General features: G+C 40.7%; 1 protein-coding gene across 3 annotated transcripts in view; it reads right to left on the bottom strand.

Moving 5' to 3' along the window:
* psd2 (pleckstrin and Sec7 domain containing 2) overlaps positions 1 to 24993 on the bottom strand; it is a 43807-nt gene that overhangs the window by 13051 nt on the left and 5763 nt on the right. Inside the window, exons 2-3 of one of the 3 annotated variants that reach the window (XM_032554766.1) lie at positions 17140 to 17718; positions 14856 to 15632 (exon numbers count right to left, since the gene is read on the bottom strand). In XM_032554766.1, the coding sequence (XP_032410657.1) occupies positions 14856 to 15632; positions 17140 to 17528 (1166 nt within the window). In that variant the 5' untranslated portion in view covers positions 17529 to 17718. Of the gene's footprint in view, positions 1 to 14855; positions 15633 to 17139; positions 17719 to 24993 lie in introns of those variants that run through there. The other 2 variants (XM_032554767.1, XM_032554768.1) reach the window with 2 other exon arrangements.

Genomic DNA, 24993 nt, shown 5'->3' with positions numbered 1-24993 from the left:
CCAAGCAACTTGATTTGTGTCCCAAGAGCTTTCTTCTGGATTACACACTTGTGTGTTAACAGCGCTTTATTTCAACGTCAACGCCACACAGAGTGAGCGTAAGCAGGGCATTGCTTTGGCATTTGCTTACCAATTTATGACAAATGGCACAGATTTATTCACCTCCACTAATCTGACTGGCGTTTCCTCATTTCCTGTTGGAGCATGCCTACCGGCATTCTCACCAGATGATTCAGATGTTTTTTTGTGGGTTTTTTTTTTCTTGCTTAATCTGATCAGCCAAATTTCATTACCATGACAAATTCAATACATGACAGACCGGCTGATTAGATGGCTACCACGGAAGCAGCTGACGCTAAGTAGCCTGTCCAAGCAGAACAATGGCTGGAGCGTAACACAGAAACATAAAGATGGCAGAGAATGTTTCTTCTGTTTATGTGTTAATGCAAATGTTGAACTTTTTCATATGTTAAAACCCCAAACGTCTATATTATGTTACTGCGACTATCAAGTGACAAAGCCACTGCATACTTATGGAGTAAAAAGGAAAACAATGCATTGTTTTCAAAATGTTCTACAAATAAAAATAAATGTGTATTCCTCCAAAATCACTACTTTGCAGAACCAAATACTTTAACAAAAAAAAGGCTAATCTTTTTTGAGATAGAGTTGGAAAAAAATTTAATCTGAAACTAAACTACCGCATCCAGTAATCAGTATTGGTCCCATACTGGTACTGGTTTGATAAGGTAATTTTATTTATATAGCACATTTTCAGCAGCAAGACAACTGAAAGTGCTTTACATGAATTAAAAGGAAATAATAATAAAATAAAACAAGCCAAAGGAAAGTGCAAAAGAAGAAAAATAATCTAATAATGTTGATCCAAGGTATATAAACCAGATACTCCTGTTCAGTGTTGCTAGATAAATATAATCCTCTGGTCTAATTCCTTTTATGGGTTAGAAGAATAGGAGTCTCTCTGTATAATAATCTACAAAGTAATATAAAAAGTATGTTGGTTTAAATAGTGAGCACTCCATAGTTCCTAAATATAAGCTAGAGAGTAATCTAAAGTAATGAGAGTATTGATACTGTGCACTGATCAGTGCCTTCCACCTCTACCTTCCACTTCATTGTAAACAGTAATGAACCAGATGCTCATGTCTCGCATTCATTCCTCATCAGAAATCGTGCTAAGCCGAACAGGTTCAGCAGCACAACGCTAGCCGCCATTGTTTTTGTTGTCATCCGCCCATCCACATGTAGAATGAGTGCCACAGCCGTGCGTTCTGCGCCTTCACGCCTCCTTCTCGCCTCGGCACTGGGTGCTACAGAAACGGTGCTACACTCTTGGCTTCTGAAAGTGCCGGTGTGAGAGACGCCGGTCACAGGTGTAGCATTTTTGCGTTTGGATCGCAACAAAAATGTTACGGTTCAACTGGGGGACGTCTCCGTGCAAACGTGGATCTCAGATAAAATCCTGACGTCATACACAGGCCAATCTATCCTGGTGCAACAGGATAGAAAGTTTAATGACATGTTAAGACACTTGACCTACAACCTTCGTGAAGGGCCTGGATGTTGATGCTCTTTGCAAGGTTTCACTCGAGTGTCGCTCTTCATCTACTTCTTCGGACTTAGAAAAAAGTTATTTATCGTATCAGCACAGCCCCAGGGAACATAAACGGCTGCATAGCGATGAGCTGCCTCTTGTAAACTCCTCCACCTTATCGTGGCGAAGCATCAGTCGCACGAACCGTGTCGAGATGGCGGATAGAGGCGGTAGAAACAGAGCGTGAGCTCAGCCTTGGGGACGGGGTGGGGAATTTCCAAGAGGCTTGAATAAAACTAAAAAGAAAACCCACTGGTCTTTGGAGTGGAGGAGAAGTCATCTGATTTTCTTTCGAGATGGGACTTAAACGCTTCCTGTGATGCTCCCAGCGGAGAGGCTCTAGACACGTGAAACAGGGCGGAGGCCGACAGAGCGAATCCCTCCAATCTGCAGCATAAAACCTGTAGGGACTGCTGCTTATTTAGTCTTTAAATTCATATAAACTCCATATAGAGATACAGAAACACCCTGAACTCATTGGGCCTCAGCTACAGACTCCGATCACTGGAGTAACCACAAACGTAATAAAAAGAGGTCACTGCTAAGCCGTCCCTGCAGTAGAAATTGCTCTCGCTTGTCTGACCATATTAATTCCCAAGCTTCAGAGAGACCTCATAAATCACTCAAAACTGATATCAGTCATGGGGCAAACATGATGCGCGCACATACAACGATGGAGATTGGACACAATATTAAAGAATTAGACTCAGATTTCGAGACCAGACACTTTTTTGTTGCCAAAGGCCAAGTGGCACACAGCGACGCTATTAGTATATCTAAAAGCACAATTCTGTACCCCGAGGCCAAGCGTACTCAGCTACCGTGGCTGCCGCTCAGTCTGCACGTGCGTGTGTGACTGTGTCAGAGTCAGAGAGCATGAAGAGGCACGCCTGTGACTCACATGCTAATCTTTTGCAGAGTACCGCCGGCACCCACACCTAAAAAAGCCATGCAAGGTGTGAGTGGGCGTGACTGGGAGGGAGGTGGATGGTGGTCGCCGTGGCATTTTAAAAGGTGATGTGTGTGTGGAGAAATAATCCCCAATAGGGAACTGGCCAAGTTATACAATTCACATGGTTTCTTTTTTTCCCCATGAACAATGATTGATAGGGAAACCAGAAGCATTGTGGGAAAAAACAGCATGCATTTGTTGTTGCATGTGATATGTTGCAGCTTGTAGATGTAATTATGTGGAAACGCTGCTGCAATACCGGACCTCAACATTCAAAACAAGCAACACCTCCAGACTGATTTACAGAGAGTTGCTAATGGCAACGTCTACCACTGTTCACATAAACCGTTCTTTGTTCTTTTTTAACTTATTTCTAGTCAAATCTGATGGTGCAGCATTAAATGTGGTGAATTCCTAAGAATATTTAAAGTTTAAATACAAATTACAGAATATTTGATCATTTTATGGAAAGCTTTAGTACCATTCTTGCTAGTTCTTAAATTAGTTATACATCTTGGACCCGAGGCTCTGAAAACATGTGATTAGCAATGATTTTTATCTGAATAATCAAGTAATGACCCGACAAATACAGAGATTTCTGTTTTGATGAGAGCTGCAGCCAGAGCCTGCAGCTCTCATCTTGAGTGATTTAATAGAGATAAACACTTTCATGTCTTACAGCGTCATAAATCTGGATAAATAGCTCTATATAAAAAATAAATATCAGCTTAGTTATACACCAGGATCATTGCTTTTTCATTGTGTTAGAGTCAACAATGTTTATTCAGAGGTTACTCTGTGATCCCAGTAAAATATTAGCAGACCTACTGACTCATTCTCAATTTTTTTTTTTTTTTTTTTTGGGGGGCATCCTATTTTTTAACGTCGCCTCCCCTCAACTATAAACCCATCAAACGGATCTTAACGCGAAACTCACAGGAGCTGCAGCAGGAAGTCGAAGTGAACATCATATTCCTCCTTCCACATCTCGGATCCTGGAAGTGAGCGGGGGAAGGCGCGCTGCGGACCGACCCCCTCATCCTCCAGCGGCCGGGAAAACGGGCATCGTCCCGGTTTGCGGGTTTTTGACGTCAAGCTGCAAGCGATCTGCTGAGCGACCGACCGGATCCCAGGATAAAAGCGCGGACGGTTCCCGATCAACCTGAAGGGTTAGCGCTGCGGCAGGAGGCGGGGGGGTGAGGTCGTACTGTAGAGGTTTTCCTTGAAGTTTCTTGGTCGGTGTGGACTCTTCACAAAGGAGAGGATGTTGGAGGCGGAGCGACCGGCTGGACGGGATTGCGCTGTTCGTAGTTGTGGCTTTACAATGGCCCTGTGTGTCCGGGCCAGCACAACTTCCTCTGCGCTAAAATGTAGAGACTAGAGGCCAACAGATCGGGTCTGTGTGCGCGGGGTGTCCCGACTTCTGGATACCACGTTGCTTTTTCTGCATGTTTGGAGGCGCAATCAAAAAAAAAAAAATACTGGCCGGTATTTGTATTAAAAATCACCAACCTAATAAGCAATGAGGACGAACAATATCAGGAAAACATCCAATCGTGCTACTATTGCTGAGTATTTGATTGCCTTCCTACAGGGCTGGATTTAAATTAATTTAAATTAGCCCTTGAGCTGGAGCCAGTTTTGGTACCCCATCACGAAAAAATAACAAAACAAAAAAACATTTCAAACATCTAGCAGATGGCTCCATGTTGGCAACCCCCCAAAAATAGATTTTTTAAATATGAGAGTATTCAAATATTTTTTTTAAATCCAGCAATATTTTAATAAAATACCACATGCAAAATAATCCATTGACATCAATATGAGGTAGAATGTAAAACATGCACAGTATACAACAACAAAGACATTTTTTTTTTTAGCCACCCCCAAAACTCTCTGCCCTGGGCTGTTGCCCCAGTGAGCCCTGCCTTCCTTCACCACTCCACTCGATTCCAGTCTCTCTTCACAGCTCAGACAATCAACTAGAACCTTTACGAAAAGCAAAGCACAAAAAAAAAAAAGACCTTCACGTTCCATCGGGATGACCAGAAATACAGCCAGAGTAACAGCCAAAGGGTTTTTAATCAAAGTCGGTTAGACCGGTCTAGTTCTGAAGTCTACAACCTTTTCAGTCCAAGGAGCCATTTTTGTCTTCATTTCAACAAAATAAAACAGTCTTGGTGTGAAGTGGTGACGATGGACCCAAATTCAGAGCAGGCAGAGGCAACGAGTGGCTGTGAATTATTTAGTGACAAAATGATAAACATGAACTAACAAAACCAAGGCGGTGACAGGGAGCAACAAACAGGGACTGTTGAGCAGGGGTCTCAAACTCCAGTCCTCGAGGGCCACAGTCCTGCAACTTTTAGATGTGGCTCTGCTGCACCACCTGAACAGAATAATTAGGTCATTAAGACTCTGGAGAACTGATCTACACAAGCAGGAGGTCATTAAGCCATTTCATTCCAGTGTTTTGTACCTGTGGCACATCTAAAAACTGCAGGACAGCGGCCCTCGAGGACTGGAGTTTGAGACCCCTGGTTTACAGAGAGCGAGAGTGAGAGGTGTTTAAATACTGGCAGAGTGAACACTGGAACAACAGACTGGGGCTGATGAGCTAACGGGTTGCAGGTGTGAGAGGAGAGAGCAAATGCAAAATGTCTTAAGTGTCAGTTTTTGGACCTGGATACTAGCAACTGGCACAAATACTGACTGATGGAGACTTGTCTTACTTTATCAGTGCTTGGAGGAAGCAACAATTTCAGTTTATTGTATTATTAATTTTTCGACGACTGGCTGTTTGAATATTGATCAGGTTCTTGAAGGGACTTTCCCGGCCACTGACCCGACATTCAAAGACATTTAGCTATCACTTTGCCTCATGACGGAGTGCTCCATCATGCTGAACAAAAAAACAAAACAAAAAAACCCCCATGGACTATTGAGTTGCTGCTGGATCACTGGGGACAGTTGCTCTTCGAGAATGCTTTGATCCCATTATTTATATCAATAATGTTAGGCAAAGCTTTGTGTGAGTCTACCTTACGATAACTAATGACTAATGTGAACACTGCAAAAACACAAAATCTTACCAAGTATTTTTAGGTTCTAGTGCAAATATCTTATCACACTTGAAATAAGATTAAACTAAATCATAAGTAACTTTTCAGCAAGATATGAGCTTATTTAAGAAAATAATTCATTAATACTGATGCACAGGTACTAGCTCCATTAGCGGATAAATTTACTTATAACAAGCCAGTTTCCTCTTGTTATTAGTGAAATAATCTGCAAGTGGAACTAGAGCTTTTTTATGAATATTAAGGAATTATTGACTTAATCTCTTATATCTTGCTGAAAACTTTCTCATAAGTTAGCTTTGTCTTATTTCAAGTATACTACGATATTTGTACTAGAAACTAGACCAAAAATACTTGGTAAGATTTTGTGTTTTTGCAGTGTGCAAGTGTTTCCTTGCAGAAGAATGATTCATTTTGGAATAAATCATTCTGCGTTTCTAGTTCAGTCAGAATGACAAAGTGAAATCAGCGGCCCTGTCCACTTGAAGACACTTCTCAGCTTGAATTGATGCCAGCGCATCGATTTATGGCATCGCAAGTACAAATCCAGTTTTTCCTCATCGAGTTCATTTCCATTATCTTTACTGACGAGTCATTTCATTTCATCAGAGCACTTTTCACTGAAAACACACTGAATGCAAATTTAAATGAAGCAGTAAAGTTTGTCACAATAAGATTTCTGTCCGTCTCAAATCGTCCGTCTGCCACCTATAAGGAGCATGTGGAGGTTTTTGCTGCTGAGCTCTGGTCACAAGTCAGTCTGCCGTGACTCACCGACTCTTTGTCACTCACTGACAATAGACCAGACGGCAGAATTTATAGACCTGCCCGACGACAGCTTATTTTCACAGCAGACGTCAGATAGGAAAAGTCTCCTGCTTAACCGGAAGAAGTTACGGAAATCATATGCAGCCTAATAAAGTCGTCCTCACACCATGTTTTTGCTTTAAATGGCCAGACAACATCGCCATGACGTAAAGCTTTATTCGAAAGCAATCTGAGCGTTTTTGGGCTTTTGGCTCCATCTGTATTATATCCAATATAGACTCTGACACCTGCCTGTGTTTTCAGTGAACACAGACATATATGAGATTAAATTGGTGCTGATACATTTTTTTTTGGATGTAGTTATTTTTTTTCTTTTGGTCTATTTATTGTGATTAAGGCTTTTTTCTAAAATGTACACTGACACCAGTCATTTACAGGGAGTGAAAAAGGGGTTGATATTCGTTACTAAAATTACAATGTGATGCATTTTTCTTTATGTAAGAGCAAATATATCCATGATCACAGCAACCCTGACCGCTAACTGATTAAAATCAAGAAAGAGGAAGAAAAGAGATGCTCACAAGGTATGTGGTCTGCAACAACCCTCAAGTAGGTGGTGTGTGTCAAAGTATGGAGGACAGGAATTAGGCTTGGGTGATAAATCAAATTTTTGGTTTTTGAGGATTTAATTTCGGAAGGAGAAAAAAAAAAACATATCAGGATTTTTGGTCTCTTCGGGTTTCCGTAGCTCAGACTGGCGTCAATGCACGCAGGGCTGGCATCTTGTTTGACAAGCGTGTTTTACAGCTTTTGTTTATTTGGACAAAATAAACAAAAGCTGTAACTCTACGAAGAATTATAAAGAGTCTTTCTTAAATTATGAGAAAAGAGTCGCAATGTTGCAAGAGTACAGTCATAATATTAGGAGAATGAAGAAGCAATTTTATGAGAACTCCAACACAAAAAATAGAGAAAAACAATTATCCAAGCTTTCTGGTAACATTGTGTCTTTCTTCCATTAATATTATAACTTTGTTCTCATAATTAACAGAAATTGTTGTAGCTTCGCTTTTACACACTTACACTTGAATTAGAGGAATACAGAAATGAACTGAATCAAAGTTTAAGCACTCTTGTTCAATTTTTTAAAAATAAGAGACAAACCAATTTGATATTAATATCTGAATTGGGCCCGATGTTGAAAAAAATTGTAGACTGAGCATCATACAATGAGGGCGGTTCTATCCAGTCTAATTCTATGCTTTGTTACTTATTTTACTTTACATTAGAATTCCTGATTGCACCGACAGAAGAATGAAAGTTTTGTTATTTTTACATGTTTGATCAAGCTTGTAAAACTATTGATGTGTTTAAGTGTGCTCTACTGGGACAGAGTTAGCAAATACATTTGTAATTCAGTTCACCTATGTCCCTGTTTTTTTTAAAAAAAGAAACATTTAAAGTCAGTTCAGCTCTGTTGTCCTGTATTGGATCGGTATAGGGCCATACTAAACTTTAGATATCAGTATCAGAAGTGAAAAAGTGGATCAGTGAATCCCTAATTAAAGAAAAGCAAATTTCTCTAAGAACAGAAGCTGTTAATTAGAGGATTTTAACATCAATTCTGCATCACAGACAATAATAAGAATCCTCAGTGCCAAGTGCTAAGCTTTTTCTGGTATCTGCCATGAAACTCAAAACAACAAAAACGTTTCACTTTCACAATGAAAGAAAGCTCTACCATTTACCTGCAAACCTGGTTTTTCACCATAGTGTTGATCTATTTTCCGTCTCGCTCTGTCAGTCTCCCTTTACAGACACAGCAACACAACATCACCACTTAGCTGCAAACAATGAACAATGGTGACCTCTTTTGGCTGAGTGAGACCAATTATGCTCAGGTGTGGGATTGTGTTGGGTGAAACGCTGAACGGCAGCCTCGTCTGACTCGCAGAGATTAACCTCTGGGAAAACAAAACAAACCAAACAAACCAAAACAGCCACGCTTTTACAGTGAACAGCGTCCCGGGCTGCGGTGGGAAGAACCTCAGCCAGCCAAACCAGTCGTTGCTACAGTAAGAATGTGGGATGTGTCATTAAACACGGAGTCGAGCTATAAATAGAGACAGCTAAATCTGCCAGCGTTGAAATGAGTCCCTTACTGTGTGCGTTGCGGGAAGTGGCTGGAAGGAAATTTTGTGCTGCTGCATGTTTTTGGAACAAAAAAAAAAAGAAAAAAAGAAAGTGTGTAGTCATCTTTTTGTGTCTTTGTATGTGTGCGTGTGTGTCTATATAGCTGCCTGTGTGAGAGCCAGGAAAAGATCATCTGCAGGATGTTTCAGCTCAGCTATAGAACCATGCTGAGGTTTTTATTTCCTAAGTAATGCCATGAAAGAGAGAGAGAGAGGGAGAGAGACACTTCCTATGTGTGTCGTTGAGGAAGCTTCGGGATGTGAGCGAATTAAGCGCAGCCCTTGTTTACGTAAGCGCTGCTGCCGGCCCGTGAGTCTTTTATGCCGATGTGCGTTTCTCACTCCACGTACATGAAAGAGATTAGTCCACACGCCAGAGCTGCTCCTCTGATATGGAAACAACTGCGCCTGGCTTTCATCTGCTTTGCCTGGCGCTCTGATCTGCAGGGCCTCGGAAGGCAGCGGGGAGGAACGCATGCAGCAACGCAACGCAACGCATGCACGCAAATAACCGACCGGGAACAAACCCGAGAAACGTGGGGAGACGCATCTGTCTGTGTGTGTGCTAATAGTAACACCTGAAAAGTTTAGTGTTTAATGTGATCGTGTGAGCCGTAGTTCATCTCGGAGTGTAAATTGCTGTGACTAATGTCAGCAGCAAAGTTTCATATAATTGGTACAAATAAGAAGCCAAACTGCAACCAGGTTAGAATCCTGAAGGCATTCAGTGGAGGCGCATTTATATAAAAAAAAAAAACTAAAGTATCATCCTTCCCTAACAGTTTCTGCAGCTTCATCAGTCACATATGCTGTTCCAACTGCTTCACGCTGCATGCTAATGATTTCTTGCAAACACACACTTCAGCTGTTGTGTGATTGATATTCAGTCGGCGTCATCGCACGTTCTACCAAATGTCAAATATCCACATCCAGAGCTGCATGTCTCCTCAAGGAAATGGCAAATTCATTCACGACCCGTGTTTTTGTGTTTCTGTATGTGGCCACCGGCCAGAACAATGGCTGGTGTTTGTTTGTCACGGCGGCTGACGAGGACAGCCTTTCAGATCTGCTAGTTTTACAGGCTGTTTTCCCTTCTCTAGGGATTAAAAAAAAAACCACAAAAAACTCTGCACCATTTATTAATCTATGATGGAGTATTAGGACCATACTGAGACAAAACAAAAAATAAAAAAATACAATTATGAGAATGGTCATAACATTAAGACTGCAAAGTAAAACTATTATGAGAACCAAGTTGTAATTTTATTACTTTATTCCTGTAATTGAATTTTTAAAACATTTCTTAGCATGGTCGTATATACAGTCATATTAATCGACACTATTTAGGAGAAAGCAAAATTATTAAATCAATCCTAGTAAAAGTAATTAATGTCACATACAGACATTGAAAAGGCAGTATTATGTATTGTCCAGGCACATAGTGCCATTTTGTAGCACAATCACATAATTATGCTAACTTCAGTTGTTATAAAAAATACTGTTTAAATCAAATATGACTTAAAATAAATCTCCCTTTATAATTTAACAACATGAAATTGGGTCTCTGTCTCTTTAAGAAGCTCCTGCTCTTTCTGAAACTCCGCCTTCAGGAAGTCGTCACAATATGACTCCTCTATTTACCCTTTAAGAAAAGGTTTTACCACCGTTTACCTGAGAAGTAGCTCCTGAAAAGTCATGTTTGGAGTTTCCCTCAAATTATGTGGGCTCACAGGATATGAAGGTGTCCTGATCAGGCGAGACTTTACACACAAAGCGCTTTTTGTGGTGAAAAACTATTGATGCTGTCACATTCCCACTGTGGCGCATGGCGGTGGGAGCATCATCCTGTGGGTGATGGGAAGCAATATACAGGACAGTCCAGGAAGAAAACCTGCTAGAGGTTTTGTGCAGGTTGATAACAAAATAAAATGCAAACTTATCACCACTTTCACTCTTTTCCACTTTACAACTACTCACTACTGTTTGCTGATCTATCGCATAAAATCCCAACACAACACGTTGATGTTTGCGGCTCAACATGATAAAATGTGAAAAAGCTCAAGGCTACACATATCTTTGAAAAACACTGTATCTATTGCTGCACAGCCGCTCTGTCCTGCGGTGAAAAAGACGAGCTGCCCGTGACGCTCCGGGAGCCGAGATGTGCAACCAATGGCTAGCCACTGGAAAGAACGGAGGAGAGGAAAGAAGGATCAGAAGGAGCAGAAGAAAAACACTGAGAGGGAAAATGGAAAACAGTGGGATGCGATAAACAGTGGAGGATGGTGTGTTTGTGGCCGAGGGGGGGAGTGTAGGTGATTTTAGATGAGCCTTGTCACGCCATTTTATCTCAAGAGGAGAAATGAATGGAAGGTGAGACTGTCAGCAACAGCAGGGTGACAGAAAAGGAAGCTCAAAATGTTGTAACAGTGCAAGTCATACGTTTAAAATAAACATCACTGACGTCTTATAATGCCCATTTACAAGAAAGTCCAACTAAAGAATATCCTTTTAAATACAAAAAACTATGTGGATGGAGAACATAGGCTATATTTTATGACAATAAACAAGCATTTATGAAAGAATTGAATCGAATCGTGGTCCTAAAAACGGGAATCCAATCGTGAGATCGTAACAGATTTCCACCCTTATTTTGGAGTTCATAACGAGGTCAGTGCATTGCAGATCTCCATTAACGAGACACAAAGTGCTGTCATGATAATACATTTTACTGGATGATAAATTGTTCCAGTAATTATTGCAATAAACGATAATATTGGTGTTTTGAGACCATTTTCAAGAAATATATTGATAATGGCGTAATAATGCAAGTTTTTCTTCTCAAAGGCCAATAAACTTTTCTACATAACACTTAACTCTGGAACTGGAGGATATTTTATAAAACCCAAAATAAATAAAACATGACAATGTAACAGAAATAAAAACCACATGCAACCGAAACCATGAATAAAATGGATAACGAAGTCTCTGTAAACAAAACATTAGGCTTCAAAAAATACTAATCATCACAATGAAAACCATCAAGCTCAATTTAATTGATTATACTGTTAATTAATTGACTAACGGCTTATTGCGACAAGGCTTAGAGACAAATTTTTAATAAATACTACCAACAACACTAAACCTGACTTACTCAAAAACTGCTAATGCTCCCCATTTAATCCTATAACAGGACCAAAGCAGAACCGGGATCAATGTGAAAAAGGATGCTGTTGAGTCTTTAATATTCTCCCTTTAACACTGCCAAACAGATGTATCCACTCCACATTTAAGTGCACAAAATCTGGCAAAGCATGGCCAACGCAGAGCAATAATCGCTCACATTCGCTCCGAGACCCCGCCAGGCAGAGGGGAGGCTGAAGACGATGATGTCATGACACAAACAATAGCTCATTGAGGCTGGCGCTGGTGGTCAGGAAGCCAGGCCGTCCTTAAAGAACAACGTCTGCGGACTGGATCGACAAGGAGACGAGAGCCCGGGAGCAGAGAAGAGCCGCCGTCTAGAGGCCTGGAGTCGGCCAGAGCCGCCGGGCGAATCCCCACGGTTTGCTGAGCAGATCATGTCGGAGGGACTGTTTGGCGTTGTGGTCCGTTTGGAACTGCAGGAGCCGTGCAGTGCAGGAAAACAGACTTCAGAGGCGGTGGAAATGCCAGCCAGGAAGACCTACGGCCTTAAGTCGCAGTGAAGCAGCAAGGTTTTCCCCATATGGTTCTGGTTACGGCCTCCCTCCCTGCCCCACACAGCCACCCCCGCCCCTGGTGGCTCTACGCCGTCTTCCTCGAGTCTTTTAGGGCTATTAAGGTAATTATACGTAAGGAAGTAATGTAAGCTGCTGCTGTATTCCCACAGTCCCATGGGGATTTTGCATATGATGCTCAGAGTGGATGAGTTTACGATCGCAGAGGAAAATCGTTAAACCAGTTCAAAAGATTTTCTCTCTGTAAGGATCCTCCACCATACGAGAACATTGTGGTTTAGAGACTTTTGCATTGTGCTTTTAGCTACCATTTTCCTCCGATTCCTAACCATAACCCTTTTCTATTTGGCTAATCTGCCTTGGTTTCATGTAGTTTGTTTTTGATTCGCTCTTTCTGTGTGTTCCTGTACAGCTGGTCTTCATTACTTAACATTCTGACTCTGACTTTTACTCTCTCTGCTGCTCCTTGTCGAGTGCTTCATGTTGTCATCGCCTTTCGTTGCATTATGGAGTTTCCTCCGGCATGCTTATGGCTTCCATGTTGGTTCAGCAGATTCTTAGATTAGTGTTTTAGACTCCCTGCAATTGTAGCACCTTTGGTTTCAGAAAGTACAGTTTGATTTTTGACCATATCTCTGCAGATCCTAAACTTACATACAGGACATCTTCATCGATTTAGTACCACTTACCATTTTTGCAAATATAATAAGTGGTTAAATAGACAGTAAAAAGATGAGCTGGTCACCAACTTCTCTCTTTTCAAATGCAAAAAGCCCTTCTTTAGAAAGCTACTTTCACATTAAAGTCTTTCACAATTGAGCCAATATATAGCTCTTACTTGCCAAAGGAAAGCACAGCCGTGAATATACAAAGAAGAAAAAAGACTAAAGACATTAAGATGTGTGAAGTCGACCTACATTTTCCTTGTTTACTGAAAAGAGAACTGCTTTCAGCAGCTCTTTTTTCCAAGAGCTGCCTGAAGAAAAGTGAGATTGATCTGTCTGTACTGAAAGGTTAGTTGCTTTTTAAAATAAAGAAAAGAAAAGAAGAGCACATATCCACCTTCAACCCACACGTTTCTCTCTCTCTAAGCACCCACTTGCAGGGTTTCACTTTACTAATGCCACCTGCTGGTTGAGTCAAGGTTACAACACGTTAATTACACTTTTGCCAGTCTGCTGCGCAGATTTTGTTTGATAAAAATGAAACATATATCACATTAACAGAAAAGAAGGGCATTACAATCATTTTTTATGGTCTTAAGATTGTTCTTTTTGTGAAAAAGTAGAAAAATAAAACATTATCAACACTTTTACACTCACAAGACAGAAAACACAACTCAAATTTCCATAGTTAGGAGATTATTAGAGTACTAGAGACTTTTCTACATCTCTGATTAATACATGTAGCCTGCTGATCCTTTTGACACAACTCAAACAAACATAACCACTAACTCCCACAACACATTTTATTTTTATTAATTACTGGTGACTGAGAACTGTTTTTTTCAGCTCAACCAGTTGGAGATTCCTATATCCTATCTTTCACTGATCAGTAAACACACCACATCTCTAAGAGACGGAAAAGACTACATTCAGTATCAATTGATACTGGGTTGGGTTTGGAAATCTCTGAATTAATATAAGAATCTACAGTTATTAAAGCTGGTCACGCTAACTGTGCTAACTGCTAATAAAAGATACTACAGACCATTTAAAAGGTTTCCTCTTTGGTATGAGACAGTGAAACCCTGTGTTACAGTGACTCCTCTTTGAACATGCAGCGTGACACCACAGCTGCTCCTAATATATATAATTAATAACCACTCCTGGCAGGAGAGCTGGAACAATCATTCTCTGTTTTTTATCTTCATATATTATAGTTCTTCAAGAGGAAATTGGAATCAGTTCAAATCTGCTGGTCAAAAAGCAGAAATTGGGAGTTTGCCTCTACATTCTGATGCAGCTCTACTGACTGGGACCAAACTTTAAAAAAACATCAGCTAGAACCAGGAACAGAGATGAATTTCAATCATAAAGCTTTAGAAAAGGCAAACATAAAAAAAATATAATTAAAATATATTTTTTAGCACTTCAGTTGTTTCATCCTAATTAAAGTGTGTGCAATTTTTTTACCCTTTATCCATGACTTGTCACTTTTACTGTTATTGTTAGTGTTTAGCTCTGTAAAGACAGTCAGTGGTTAGAGTTCCTGCATATAAAAAATGACCTCTGACCTCAGTCTCCTATATGTTCACATGCTGACCATACTATGCTGCCATTGTGCTTAAAACCGTTTCACCAGACGCTCTTCTGGGGGAGCAAGTTAAGCCTGGTGGCCTGCCAGGCTGATAATACATTGATATGTATTATGAGCATCTATCATGTTATATATAAATACTATTATAGATTTATTGCCCAGCCCTGGTTTGCAGCAGCCAAATTTAAACTCTTGAATATAACCGGGAACCTTTATCCTTCTACCTTCACATTTGTAAAAGCTACAGAGTGAAACCTGCCTCGTCCTTACCTGACAGAGCTGACCATGGCTCCAGTGCGCTCCCCGGCTCCCTGGGAGTCTGAGTGGTATCCATTGGGAATAGCCCAGCGTCCGGGCTGGCTCAGCGTGAACTCCGACCTGCTGCCTGGTATGGTCATCCTTAACGGACTCCCCCCCGCAGCGCCGCCTGCTCCACCTGCACGTGCCGCGCTCTGGCCAGCCGTGTCGTCGCCATCGAGGCCGTCGGCTCCAGGCTCGGCCCCTTCCTGCTCCTGAACAGTGGCCAGCTCCAGCTCCAGGGGCTCGGGCCCCTGCAGCAGGGACCTCTGCTGGATGAGCGGGGTCAGCGGCGCCTCGAAGCTAACGCAGCTGTCCGTCTCGTCCGTGAGCGACAGCACGTCCAGGGAGTCGAGGCTGCTGTAGCACGTGCCGCCCCTCAGCAGAGCGGACTCCACAATGCGCTCGAACGTGGAGCTGAAGCCATCTTTGTTGTCCACCACCTTGTTTTTCTCCTTATCTTCCTTCTCCAACTCTCTCTCTTCTTCTTCTTCTTCTTCGTCGTCGTGCGCATCAACCTGCTCCACGATTTGCTCGAACGCCGAGCTGAAGGTGTCCTGGTTTTCCGTTTCCTCTTCGTCTCCCTGGGCTCCTTCGTCCTCGTCCTCCTCCTCTGTGTCGGCCTGCTCTACAGTCATCTCAAAGTTGGAGCTGAAAGTATCCAGGTTGGTACGTCCCTCCCTCTCTTCTCCGCCGTCCTCCTCGCCGAGCCTGTCCCCGTCATCGTTCCCGCTCGTACCGTTTTCAAGCCTGTAAAAAGAAAATCAGAAAATATCTTGAGATGACCTCTTTTATTCTGACACTCCATTTTTGCTCCATTTGCTCCATTAAGAATATTCATTCATTTGAAAGGTGGAGGGAGTCCAGTGGCAACCATCACATCTGTTCTTGCTGTGACAGAAATTGTGGAAAAGTGGGCAGTTTTGGTCTGACTGGAATTGGTAGGAACTTTTTGAAAGCAGATTAGTTTCAGGAATTAAGGATTCTTTTTACATGAAATCCTTATCATTCATGACAGTGATGTCATCCGTCTGAATTAACATCTGAGCGGCCACTGCTGTAATTTAAAATAATAATATTCTACTGTGTTGTTCATGAATTGGGAATATAATTTGTTTTATGAAAGATAAAATTACAGTTCTTTTTTGATTATGGAATAATTAACTTCAGGTCTTATCCCAAAAAATTAGAGTTTTGGGGGGAGAAAATGAATTTAATGTGGATTTGGCAAAATGCAAACACATCTCAACTCTGTTTTGCCGTTGGTGTGCTATCTTGTTTATTTCCAATTTATTCAACAAAAACCTCAAGTATAATTCATATTTCACTTTCTTTCATCCACAGCTTCCTAATCTTTATTGTCTTTTCAAGACAACAAGACAAGTGGTTTTAAGATGAGTCAGTTTTTTTTATATTGTTTTCTGAGCTCAATTGGTTGGAGATTTTCTGTTAGAAACAGTGAGTGACGCACTTCAGGCTAGTAATGTGTGAGGAAAACACATAGAGAACACCTCTTGAAGAAAAAATATTTCCAATAAAAAGATCAGTCACAAGAGGCTTTCTGAGGAAACAGCAACATTAAAGAGGCAGAGTAATGTGTTTCCCAGGCACATAATGCCGTTTTACAGCACAATCAAGTAAATATGTTACCTCCAGTTGTTATAAAAACTCCTATATATATACAGTATATATATATATCAAACATGACTATAAACAGAAATTTCACTTTGTAATTTAGCACCTTGAAATTGGGCTTCTGTTTCTTTAAGAAGCTGCTTATCTCTCTGAAACTCCACCATCAGGGAGTCAAGACAACATGGCTCCCCTATGAACACTTTAACAAAGTTTTTAAGAAGTTGCTCCTATAATGAGCTCGGCAGATGCGCCGCTCCATCAGGTGTTTGCTAATTGCTGCTGGCTAGTCTGAAGGAGTTGAGTGGAGGAGCTGCTCTGTGAGGTGGAAGCTCAGTTTGGAAACCGCCTCAAAGGCGAGGCTAGGTCCAACCAGGTGTTTTGCACAGCTGAATGGTTGCCATGGAGAATAAATGATTTCTCAAGCATGCAACACTCCAGGTACGTTTTAGATTAGGCAATAACCTTATAAGATGATGCAAAGCTCAAAAAAGTTGGTTTTACACGATACTGGCCCTTTAAATACTTCATTACATCCCCACATTACAAGTACTTGCTAATAAACTCTAAACATTTAACACCAATCTACATTATTTATAAAACACGCATGGTTTCATTCACTCACCGTTCAGTCGGTTGAGGTTTAGTTCCCTCTGTCTCTGCAGATAGCTGCATGTCTTCATTGTCCCCTTTTTCGTCTTCTCCTCTTTTGCTCCGATGATGCTGTTCTTCAGTTGAACCTTCCTCCTCCTTATTTAACTCCTCTTCCTCTCCCTCATCTTTTCCCTCTGCCCTCCCCTCTCCCTCACTTTGTGCCTCCTCCTCCTCTCTTCCTATGCTCTCCTCTTCTTGTCGCCTCTCCTCTGTACTGTCCCTCTCCACGGCCTCTGGCCTGTCCTCCACTGCCTCGCTGTGCGTTTCCGCAGGTGGGTCGGTCGTGGTTGCGGTCGTGTCGGGCTCCGACGTGTTCTCAGGTGGGGTGGGAGAGGGCAGAGCCTGCCCCTCCTGGGTCATGGTGGCCTTTTCAGAGCGGCGCAGCAGTCCACTCTGGCTGCAGATAAATACCAGCACTGCAAATCAGCAGCCAGGGAAGCAGCTGGAGCAAAAGAGGAAAGAGAGGAGAGAGACGCTAACTGCACTGAAGAGAAAGACTGAAGATAAACTACATGTGACTCTTCGGAGCGTTCAGAGGTGATCCATGGAGCTAAAAAAGAAAAAAAAAGCCATTAAGTTTTTCACAAGAAAAAGAAAGTTTTGAAACTGGACAAAATATTTGAAAGTGAAAAGTTAAGATCTGAAGCTGAAAAAAAAACTATTTGAAAATGAAATAGTTTTGAAAATGAACAAATAAAAACTGAAAATAAAGATTTGAAACTGAAAAAAGGTTTGAAACAAAACAATTAAGTGGTTTTAAATAAAAATGTAAAACTTAAAAAAAATGTTTTGAAACTAAAAAAAGAACATGAAAATTATTTTTTTTTTTTCAAAACTACTTTTCAGATTAAAGTTGTTTTTTTTTTTATCTTGAACAAACTTTATGGCTCCAATTTAGCTCCATTATGATCACAGCAGTTTAACCCGTTTAGAGAATTATTTCTGCATAAAATGCACCTAAATATTGTTGAGATTTTTATATAACAGACCAACATAAAGTAGTGGATTATTGTGAAGTGGAGGGAAAACTAAAAATGCTTTTCACATTTTCTTTGACAAATAAAAAACCTGTCAAAAGCAGAATCCATTTATATTCAAAACCCTTCAGGCAATACTTTGTAGAACAACATTTCCCTGCAGTCGCAGATGAAAGTCTTTTGAGGCATCTTTGTACATTCAGACACTGAACGTTTCCCATTCTTCTTTGAAAAACAACTCAAGCTCCCGTCAGACACGATGGAGAGCGTCTGTGAACATCGACTTGCATCTTCTGTAACAGACTGGATTTAAGGCTGGACTTTGGCAGAAACATTAAAATGTGTCTCACACAATTGCCTTTTTTTTTTTTAATGGGAGCTAATGTCCTAAATTGTTGTCTGAAACCTTGCAGTTAACATTTAACCAGAGGTGATCCGACTGCAGTTTTCTGGCCAATCACTGATTTTTAAAAGGTCTGACCTTCTACATCCAATTTTGGAAGGTATCGTTTTTTTTGTCTGAAAAGTTGATAAATATAGCAACAAAGTTGCTAAGCTGGTAACACTGGGATGATTGTTAAAATTTACGGATGCACCGATTCACTTTTTTCATTTCCGATACAGATATCTGAGGTTTAGTATCACCCGATACCGATCTGATACAGAAAAACAGCTGAATCAACTTCAAACGTTTCTTTTTTTGTTTAACACACAGCCATAAATATACTAAATTACAAATTTATTTGATAACTCTGATGGGCACTCTTTTAATAGACAGTATATTGCTAAAATAACTTGGTAGAGATTGAAAGTACCAGTCCTTACGGATAAATGGGCAGAAATATTTACTCACAGGACATTTAAAGAACTGCGTACAATTAAAATAAGCAAAAATATCCAGGCGGAGATTTGAAACTTAGGTCATAAAGGGTTAATTTCTTCAGTTTAAAACATAGAATTAGACTCTGCAGATCTAAATAACTGTCACAGATACCTGATCTAGATTTTGCATCTGTATCGGATCAATTTCTCCCAGGTTTGATATTGTTTTTGGTATTTAGCTAGAAATAAACAATATGTTGTGAAGATAAAAGTGAAGTTCAAACTTCTTTTGGATGTTTTTTTATTTCTGTGACGGTAAAGACGAAGAACATCCAGTCTGAACTTTGACTGAACAGTGTGTTTGTAATTACAACAGTCCGCTGACAGGCTGAAGTAGAGCCGCGAAGCAACTCTATCTGCCTGATCCTCTCTCATCTCTGCTGACTCATCTGCAACGAGGGAGTCTGAGCAGAACTGCAGTAAAATATTTACTGCCACTCCGAGCCTTTTTTTCTGGCTGCATGCAGACGCAGGTAGGGATCTGGTACGTCTGGAACAAACTCTCCCAATCTGCCAACAAATCGCTGCGGCCTCTCAGGAGCATTTCTAGCATTTCTGAGTCCAAAACATGCAGCGGCGGGATACGCAGGGGCTCGGATGTGAACCGGTTTCGCTTCTCTGATCCTGCGAACGCTTTGAATGCGAGGTTGCCAAGGCTTCCTCCCCCCCTAAATGTTTCATCAGAGTTGCAAAGTGACGATGCAAATTATGCAGAAGCCTGGAATAATTTAACAAATCGGTCCCCTCGTTTCGAGCTCCCGGTTAAGAGTGGAACGTTTTGCTTTCTCAAGCGTCACGCCGATGAAAAAACACAGATGAGATACAGAATAAAGATATCACACTTACGAGCTTTTATGTCTTGCTAATGAGTCCTCTAATCCCCCTCTCTCAAACTGATGCTGCTCTGATCTCAAAGGACACTCTGGCAGATTGCTCAAACAAATTCTTCCTGAATCCATAACCAGCGATTAGCCTCCTCCTTTTATTTATTTATTTATTTATCTATTTTGCAACCAGATGCTTTTAGTGGACGCCATCTGCAGAAGCGTCACTCGTTTTTGCCGTTACTAACTGCATTTTCACACAGTGAGAAAAGTTCCTCTCAGCGTAATGAGTCTAAAAGTGTCTCTGGCACTAAATCATTCATGGATTAGTATCTTCTGACTGTCTTCAAAAGCTGCATTAGGATGAGCTCAGCATAATCCCAACCTCAGGTACTCAGTGTTCAAAAGATGTCCCCAACTTGACTTCACTGCATGTGAACCAGAGCTGGGCATTTATCGTATCGCTTATCATTTATCGTGATAAATTCCTAGGATTTTGATTGATTGTAGTCACGATAAACTCCAATTAAGGATGTTTAAACCTCCACCAAAACTGTCCTTCTTGTTGGGTTTGACAGATTTACTATTTTCTCCACTGTTTGTTCAATGAAAGCATCAATGAATGGCAATAAATTTACAGCGATATAAATCACACTTTTTCATGTGGCTGGTGTCTTAAAGAAGCACATCCCAAATGGGAATGTTTTTCAACAGCAGTGTTTGTGTTTGGGAAGCTATAGTTGCTGTGATACACAGTTACCTAAAAAAGATGTAATAAATAGTACTTGTCCTCACTTTTGTTGTTATCACAATAGAGCAGCAAAATATCGCAATAAAACTTCAAGTCGTATCGCCCGGCTCTAATATGAACCACTTCTACCCAAACATCAGCAACTTGCATCCATTTCTGCTGCTTCTCAAAGAGGAATATTAACATGCAGTCAAATGGACTCCCAGATATGCGCAAGTGGAGCAGTGACACGTCGCCATAAATGGAAACAGTGAACCGGTTATGAAACCAGACACGGTAAGTGGGAATTCTCCGTCTCTGTCTCTCTCCCCCTCTTTGAGTCTCCTGCGTCCTGTTTTCCTCCCACTCTGCCCTCTTCATCTGTTTCACATTAGGTTGGCTGCTATCTCACACAGCCTAACTCCGCTTTCTCTCATCTCCATCTCAGCCTCCCATTTAGCTCTGATTGAGCTAAATGGGACTTATCCAACGGGGTGGAGAAAAAAAAACAAAAGCAAAAAGAGAGAGAAAGGCTGTGGAAGTGAGAGGAAGTACGAATCTGGATGCAGAAATGAGAGAGAGAGCGCAGATGTGCGCAGGCATCCCGCATGGACGGAAGTAGAAAATGCAGCCAGAGATGGCGAGAGGGAGTGTGTGTGGGTGGGCGTGTGTGTGTGGCTGCATCTTTGTGTGCCAGACAGGAAGGACTTTGCGCCTTCTACTTTTGTCAGTCAAACGCCAAGGCTCTAAAGCCTTATCAATTTCCTTTAATTGGAATCAGACCACCTGCCAATCATGCGGACAGCACACCAGCACAACACATAAAACCCGCTGCAGCACAAAGGGCCAAACTGCCATCAGTTTAGTTTTTCCTGAAACAGAAACACACACAAAGAGAAAGAGGTACACACACCACTCCAAGAATAGAGCCAGATACACACACACACACACACACCCACACACACACACACCGTGCTCTAATTTATTGATCTGTGAGATGGCGTGCCGCAGTCCGCTGAGAATCCCCCGCTGATGAGCATGACTGGTCTCTACAGGCAGCAGCAGAAAGGCAACGCTACAGAAGTAATGAAACTGGAAGCTTTTGGAAACCAGAGCAGCTCGGGGGGGAAATCTCAGAGCTCATCTGGAAGAGTTTCAGAGTTTATTTAATCTAATGTCGATTTAGGCACGACGGCCATTACAAAGCAATTTTAAAAAAAACATTGAGGAGCAAATTTCCCTCTTTTCACAAAAAGATGTAAGTGTTCAAATATTTAGACTAAAGTAAAATAAGATTGGTCATTTTGATGTGGACAAAACATAAGACAGTCTTATTGTTTATAGTGCATGAAAGAAAAACGTGTTTCGGTCATTTTGTACCATAACGACCAGGTGGACATCTCACACCTGCTGTGATTAATCTCCCATCTAAAGTAATTTTCTATAATCTATATACAGTCTTCTGTAGCTGTGTGTGGTTATGTGACTCCAATAAATAATATCCCATTAGGGGTCATAATCTGTCAAGCCAGAAGGTGATTAGAACCAAAATGAAGAGAAATACATCGTAATGCAAAAATTTCAGATAATAACCCAGAATTAAGTAAAGTTTTACGCAGGGTCTGATGATTTACCTCCAATATTTATGGAAATACTCACAAACAACAAGCAATTAATCAATTAATCACATGATAAATTAAAATCAGTTGATAATCTCCATTCTTGTGATTAATATTTTTTGAAAGAGAAATTTGCTCACAGAGACATCACAACACATTTTACTCATGGTTTCTGCTGTGTGTGTGGTTTTCACTTCCATTTCATTTATTGTTTTTGGTTGTTGTGTTTATTTTGAATATTTAAAATATATTTCAGTTCCAGGGTTAAGTGTCCTTTATAAAAATGAAACTTTATTAGTCTTTGAGAGAGCAAACTCGCATTAATAGGCCATTACCAATATAGTATTTGAAATTGTTCTTGAAACAACAATATTGTCATTGACCGCAATAATTTCTGGGTCAATTTTGTTATCAACAATAACAAAAAATAAACTCCTATGCCATTGTTTAAGCACACAGTTATGTGACTGGTACGGGTAGAAAATGAAAGTAGAGAGAGAAATAAATGATATTGTACACTGACAATATCAGGGTACCAATTATTGAGAAAAAGGGTCAAAGTGATCCAGAGTCTAACAAAACTAACACTATGGATGGATTTAAAGAAGCTCTAATTCAACATGTTTTCAACTTTGTCCAAAATATAACATCCATATGGGGGTCCAGTGGTCACAGCTCCCCTAAAGTCACAAACCAGTTCTGTGTTTCATTTGTTCAAAATGGTAAATATTTCACCATTAACTGTTTTGCTAAACTAGTTTTCAAATCTTCTAGTCATCATCACAGTACATGATTTCTATTAAAAGTGTTAGCATTTTTTAAAATGTTCAGGTTGGTGTATTGTGTAGAACCAAAGTGAGACAGTAATGGTTGTATGCTGACTGAACAGGGCTGGAATATTGATTGTGAATTTAAAATATCTAGTAATACCTAACTGCTCAATATATTCATTTCCAATCAGACATCTCAATATCTGTATGTGCAACAAGGAATCCATTGGACACCAAGCAGGCTCTAATATGTGTAAATACCATTCATTCACATACTATTTGGACATTTGCATGGACTTTCACTGCCTTTAACCCAGTTGTGATGTACGATGTAGTAACTAAGATGCTAGAAGTCATAATGAGGTCAGCATGATGTGCAGAACACAGTTTGTTAGACTGAAGGGTTGAGTGTGTAACCAGGTGGCCAGCAGCACCACAGGGCACTGTACTCTCAAGACACATTGATTCTGAATCTAGATCAGGTTTCACCAATAAAACTGGTGTGTAATTTTAATTTGAGCTGAATGGAGGACGTAGATCCAGTTGAACGAATGAACCCGTTCCTTATAATAAGCCACTACATTACGAGATGACCCCACGGTTCAAAACAGATGTTGCTGATGTAAGTCACACTACTGCATAGTTATGAAGTGCGATTCCTGGAAATGCAACAATACTTGGTCTAATGAGGGTAACTCCAAAAGGGAATCATGTCATTCCCAGATGAAAAACAGACGATAAAAGACCATCTCCTGTGTAACTGTTCAGGAATTTTCCACTTAATATTTATTATACCAATAAAAACAACGAGTTTATAGTGCCTTTAAGCAGGGCACTGTGGGGAGTACGCTGCAGTTAGATGTTACTGGCTGTCAGGTGATGCAGTGGATGGGGATTATCCTGGATTCCCAGAGAGTTTAACAAATGAGACAAACAGGATAAAATCCAGAAGCAGCAAATTTGACACAATGCAATGTTACAGCAAATTACAGCCTAAATATGGTGTTTGAGAAAATCGTGTTTTGCTCTAAAAAGACTTAATCTCCTTAATCCTCTATCTATCTATCTATCTATTCTAGTTTTACTAAACATCATTGTAGTTTCTCTTCGTGGGTTGAAGTGTTCGCCACCAGTTGACCACATTCAACCTGTCTGACCTCATTACATTCACAGTGCTGCCCACAGTCAGTCCAAACACAAATGTTTGTGTGTAGCTCTTTTGGTTCTGCTGCGTGGCTCACTGAGTTTCTTTCTAACATGCAGCAAAAACAAAAGGTACGATGAACACTACGCGTTGCTTTAGTGCACTCACCAACATCGAGATGATTACGCCATTTTTATATATTTTTTAAATACGTATTTCATAGCCAACAAACGGAAAACAATGACAAGTGGCTAATACCACATGGTTTTGGTGGGAAAATTAAAAATGTAGGCAACCACAGTGAACGTCTATCGGGTCAAGTGTTGCCACTAATATCACAACAATATTGTGATATTGGGTTTACAGCCACTGTAAACCCAAAGACCCACCAGGATGACTCTCTAAATACTTTCTATAAGGAAGTAATTAGCTGTCAAAATTAATTTATGGAGCTGCCAGGTGAAATGATTGGTAATATAAGATCTGCATACTAAAGACACCAAAGGAAAACCTCCAATGTGCTTCCCTTTTTGTATCCCTCCACAGTGGCTAACTAGATTATTCATGCCCCTTTGAGTTTTTCACATTTTGTTGTGTTGCAGCTAAAAATAATGTGTTCTGTGTTCGGTTTTTTTGGTACTAAAATAGAGGAAATAAAATGATACATAGGTTTCCAAATTTCTAACAAGAAAAATCTGACAGCTGTGTGGTATTCATTTCTATCCAACTCCTCTGAGTTAAGACCTTGCAGAAACACCTTTCACTGCTATTGCAGCTGCGAGTCTTTTGGGGTATGCCTCTACCAGCTCTGTGCATCGAGACACGGACATTTAGCTCAAGACTGGGACCGCAGGACAATAGGAAAACATGCAATATGGA

Source organism: Xiphophorus hellerii, chromosome 23 (genome assembly GCF_003331165.1).
Source record: "Xiphophorus hellerii strain 12219 chromosome 23, Xiphophorus_hellerii-4.1, whole genome shotgun sequence".
Taxonomy (NCBI): Eukaryota; Metazoa; Chordata; class Actinopteri; order Cyprinodontiformes; family Poeciliidae; genus Xiphophorus; species Xiphophorus hellerii.
This window is presented reverse-complemented; position numbering and strand designations above follow the sequence as displayed.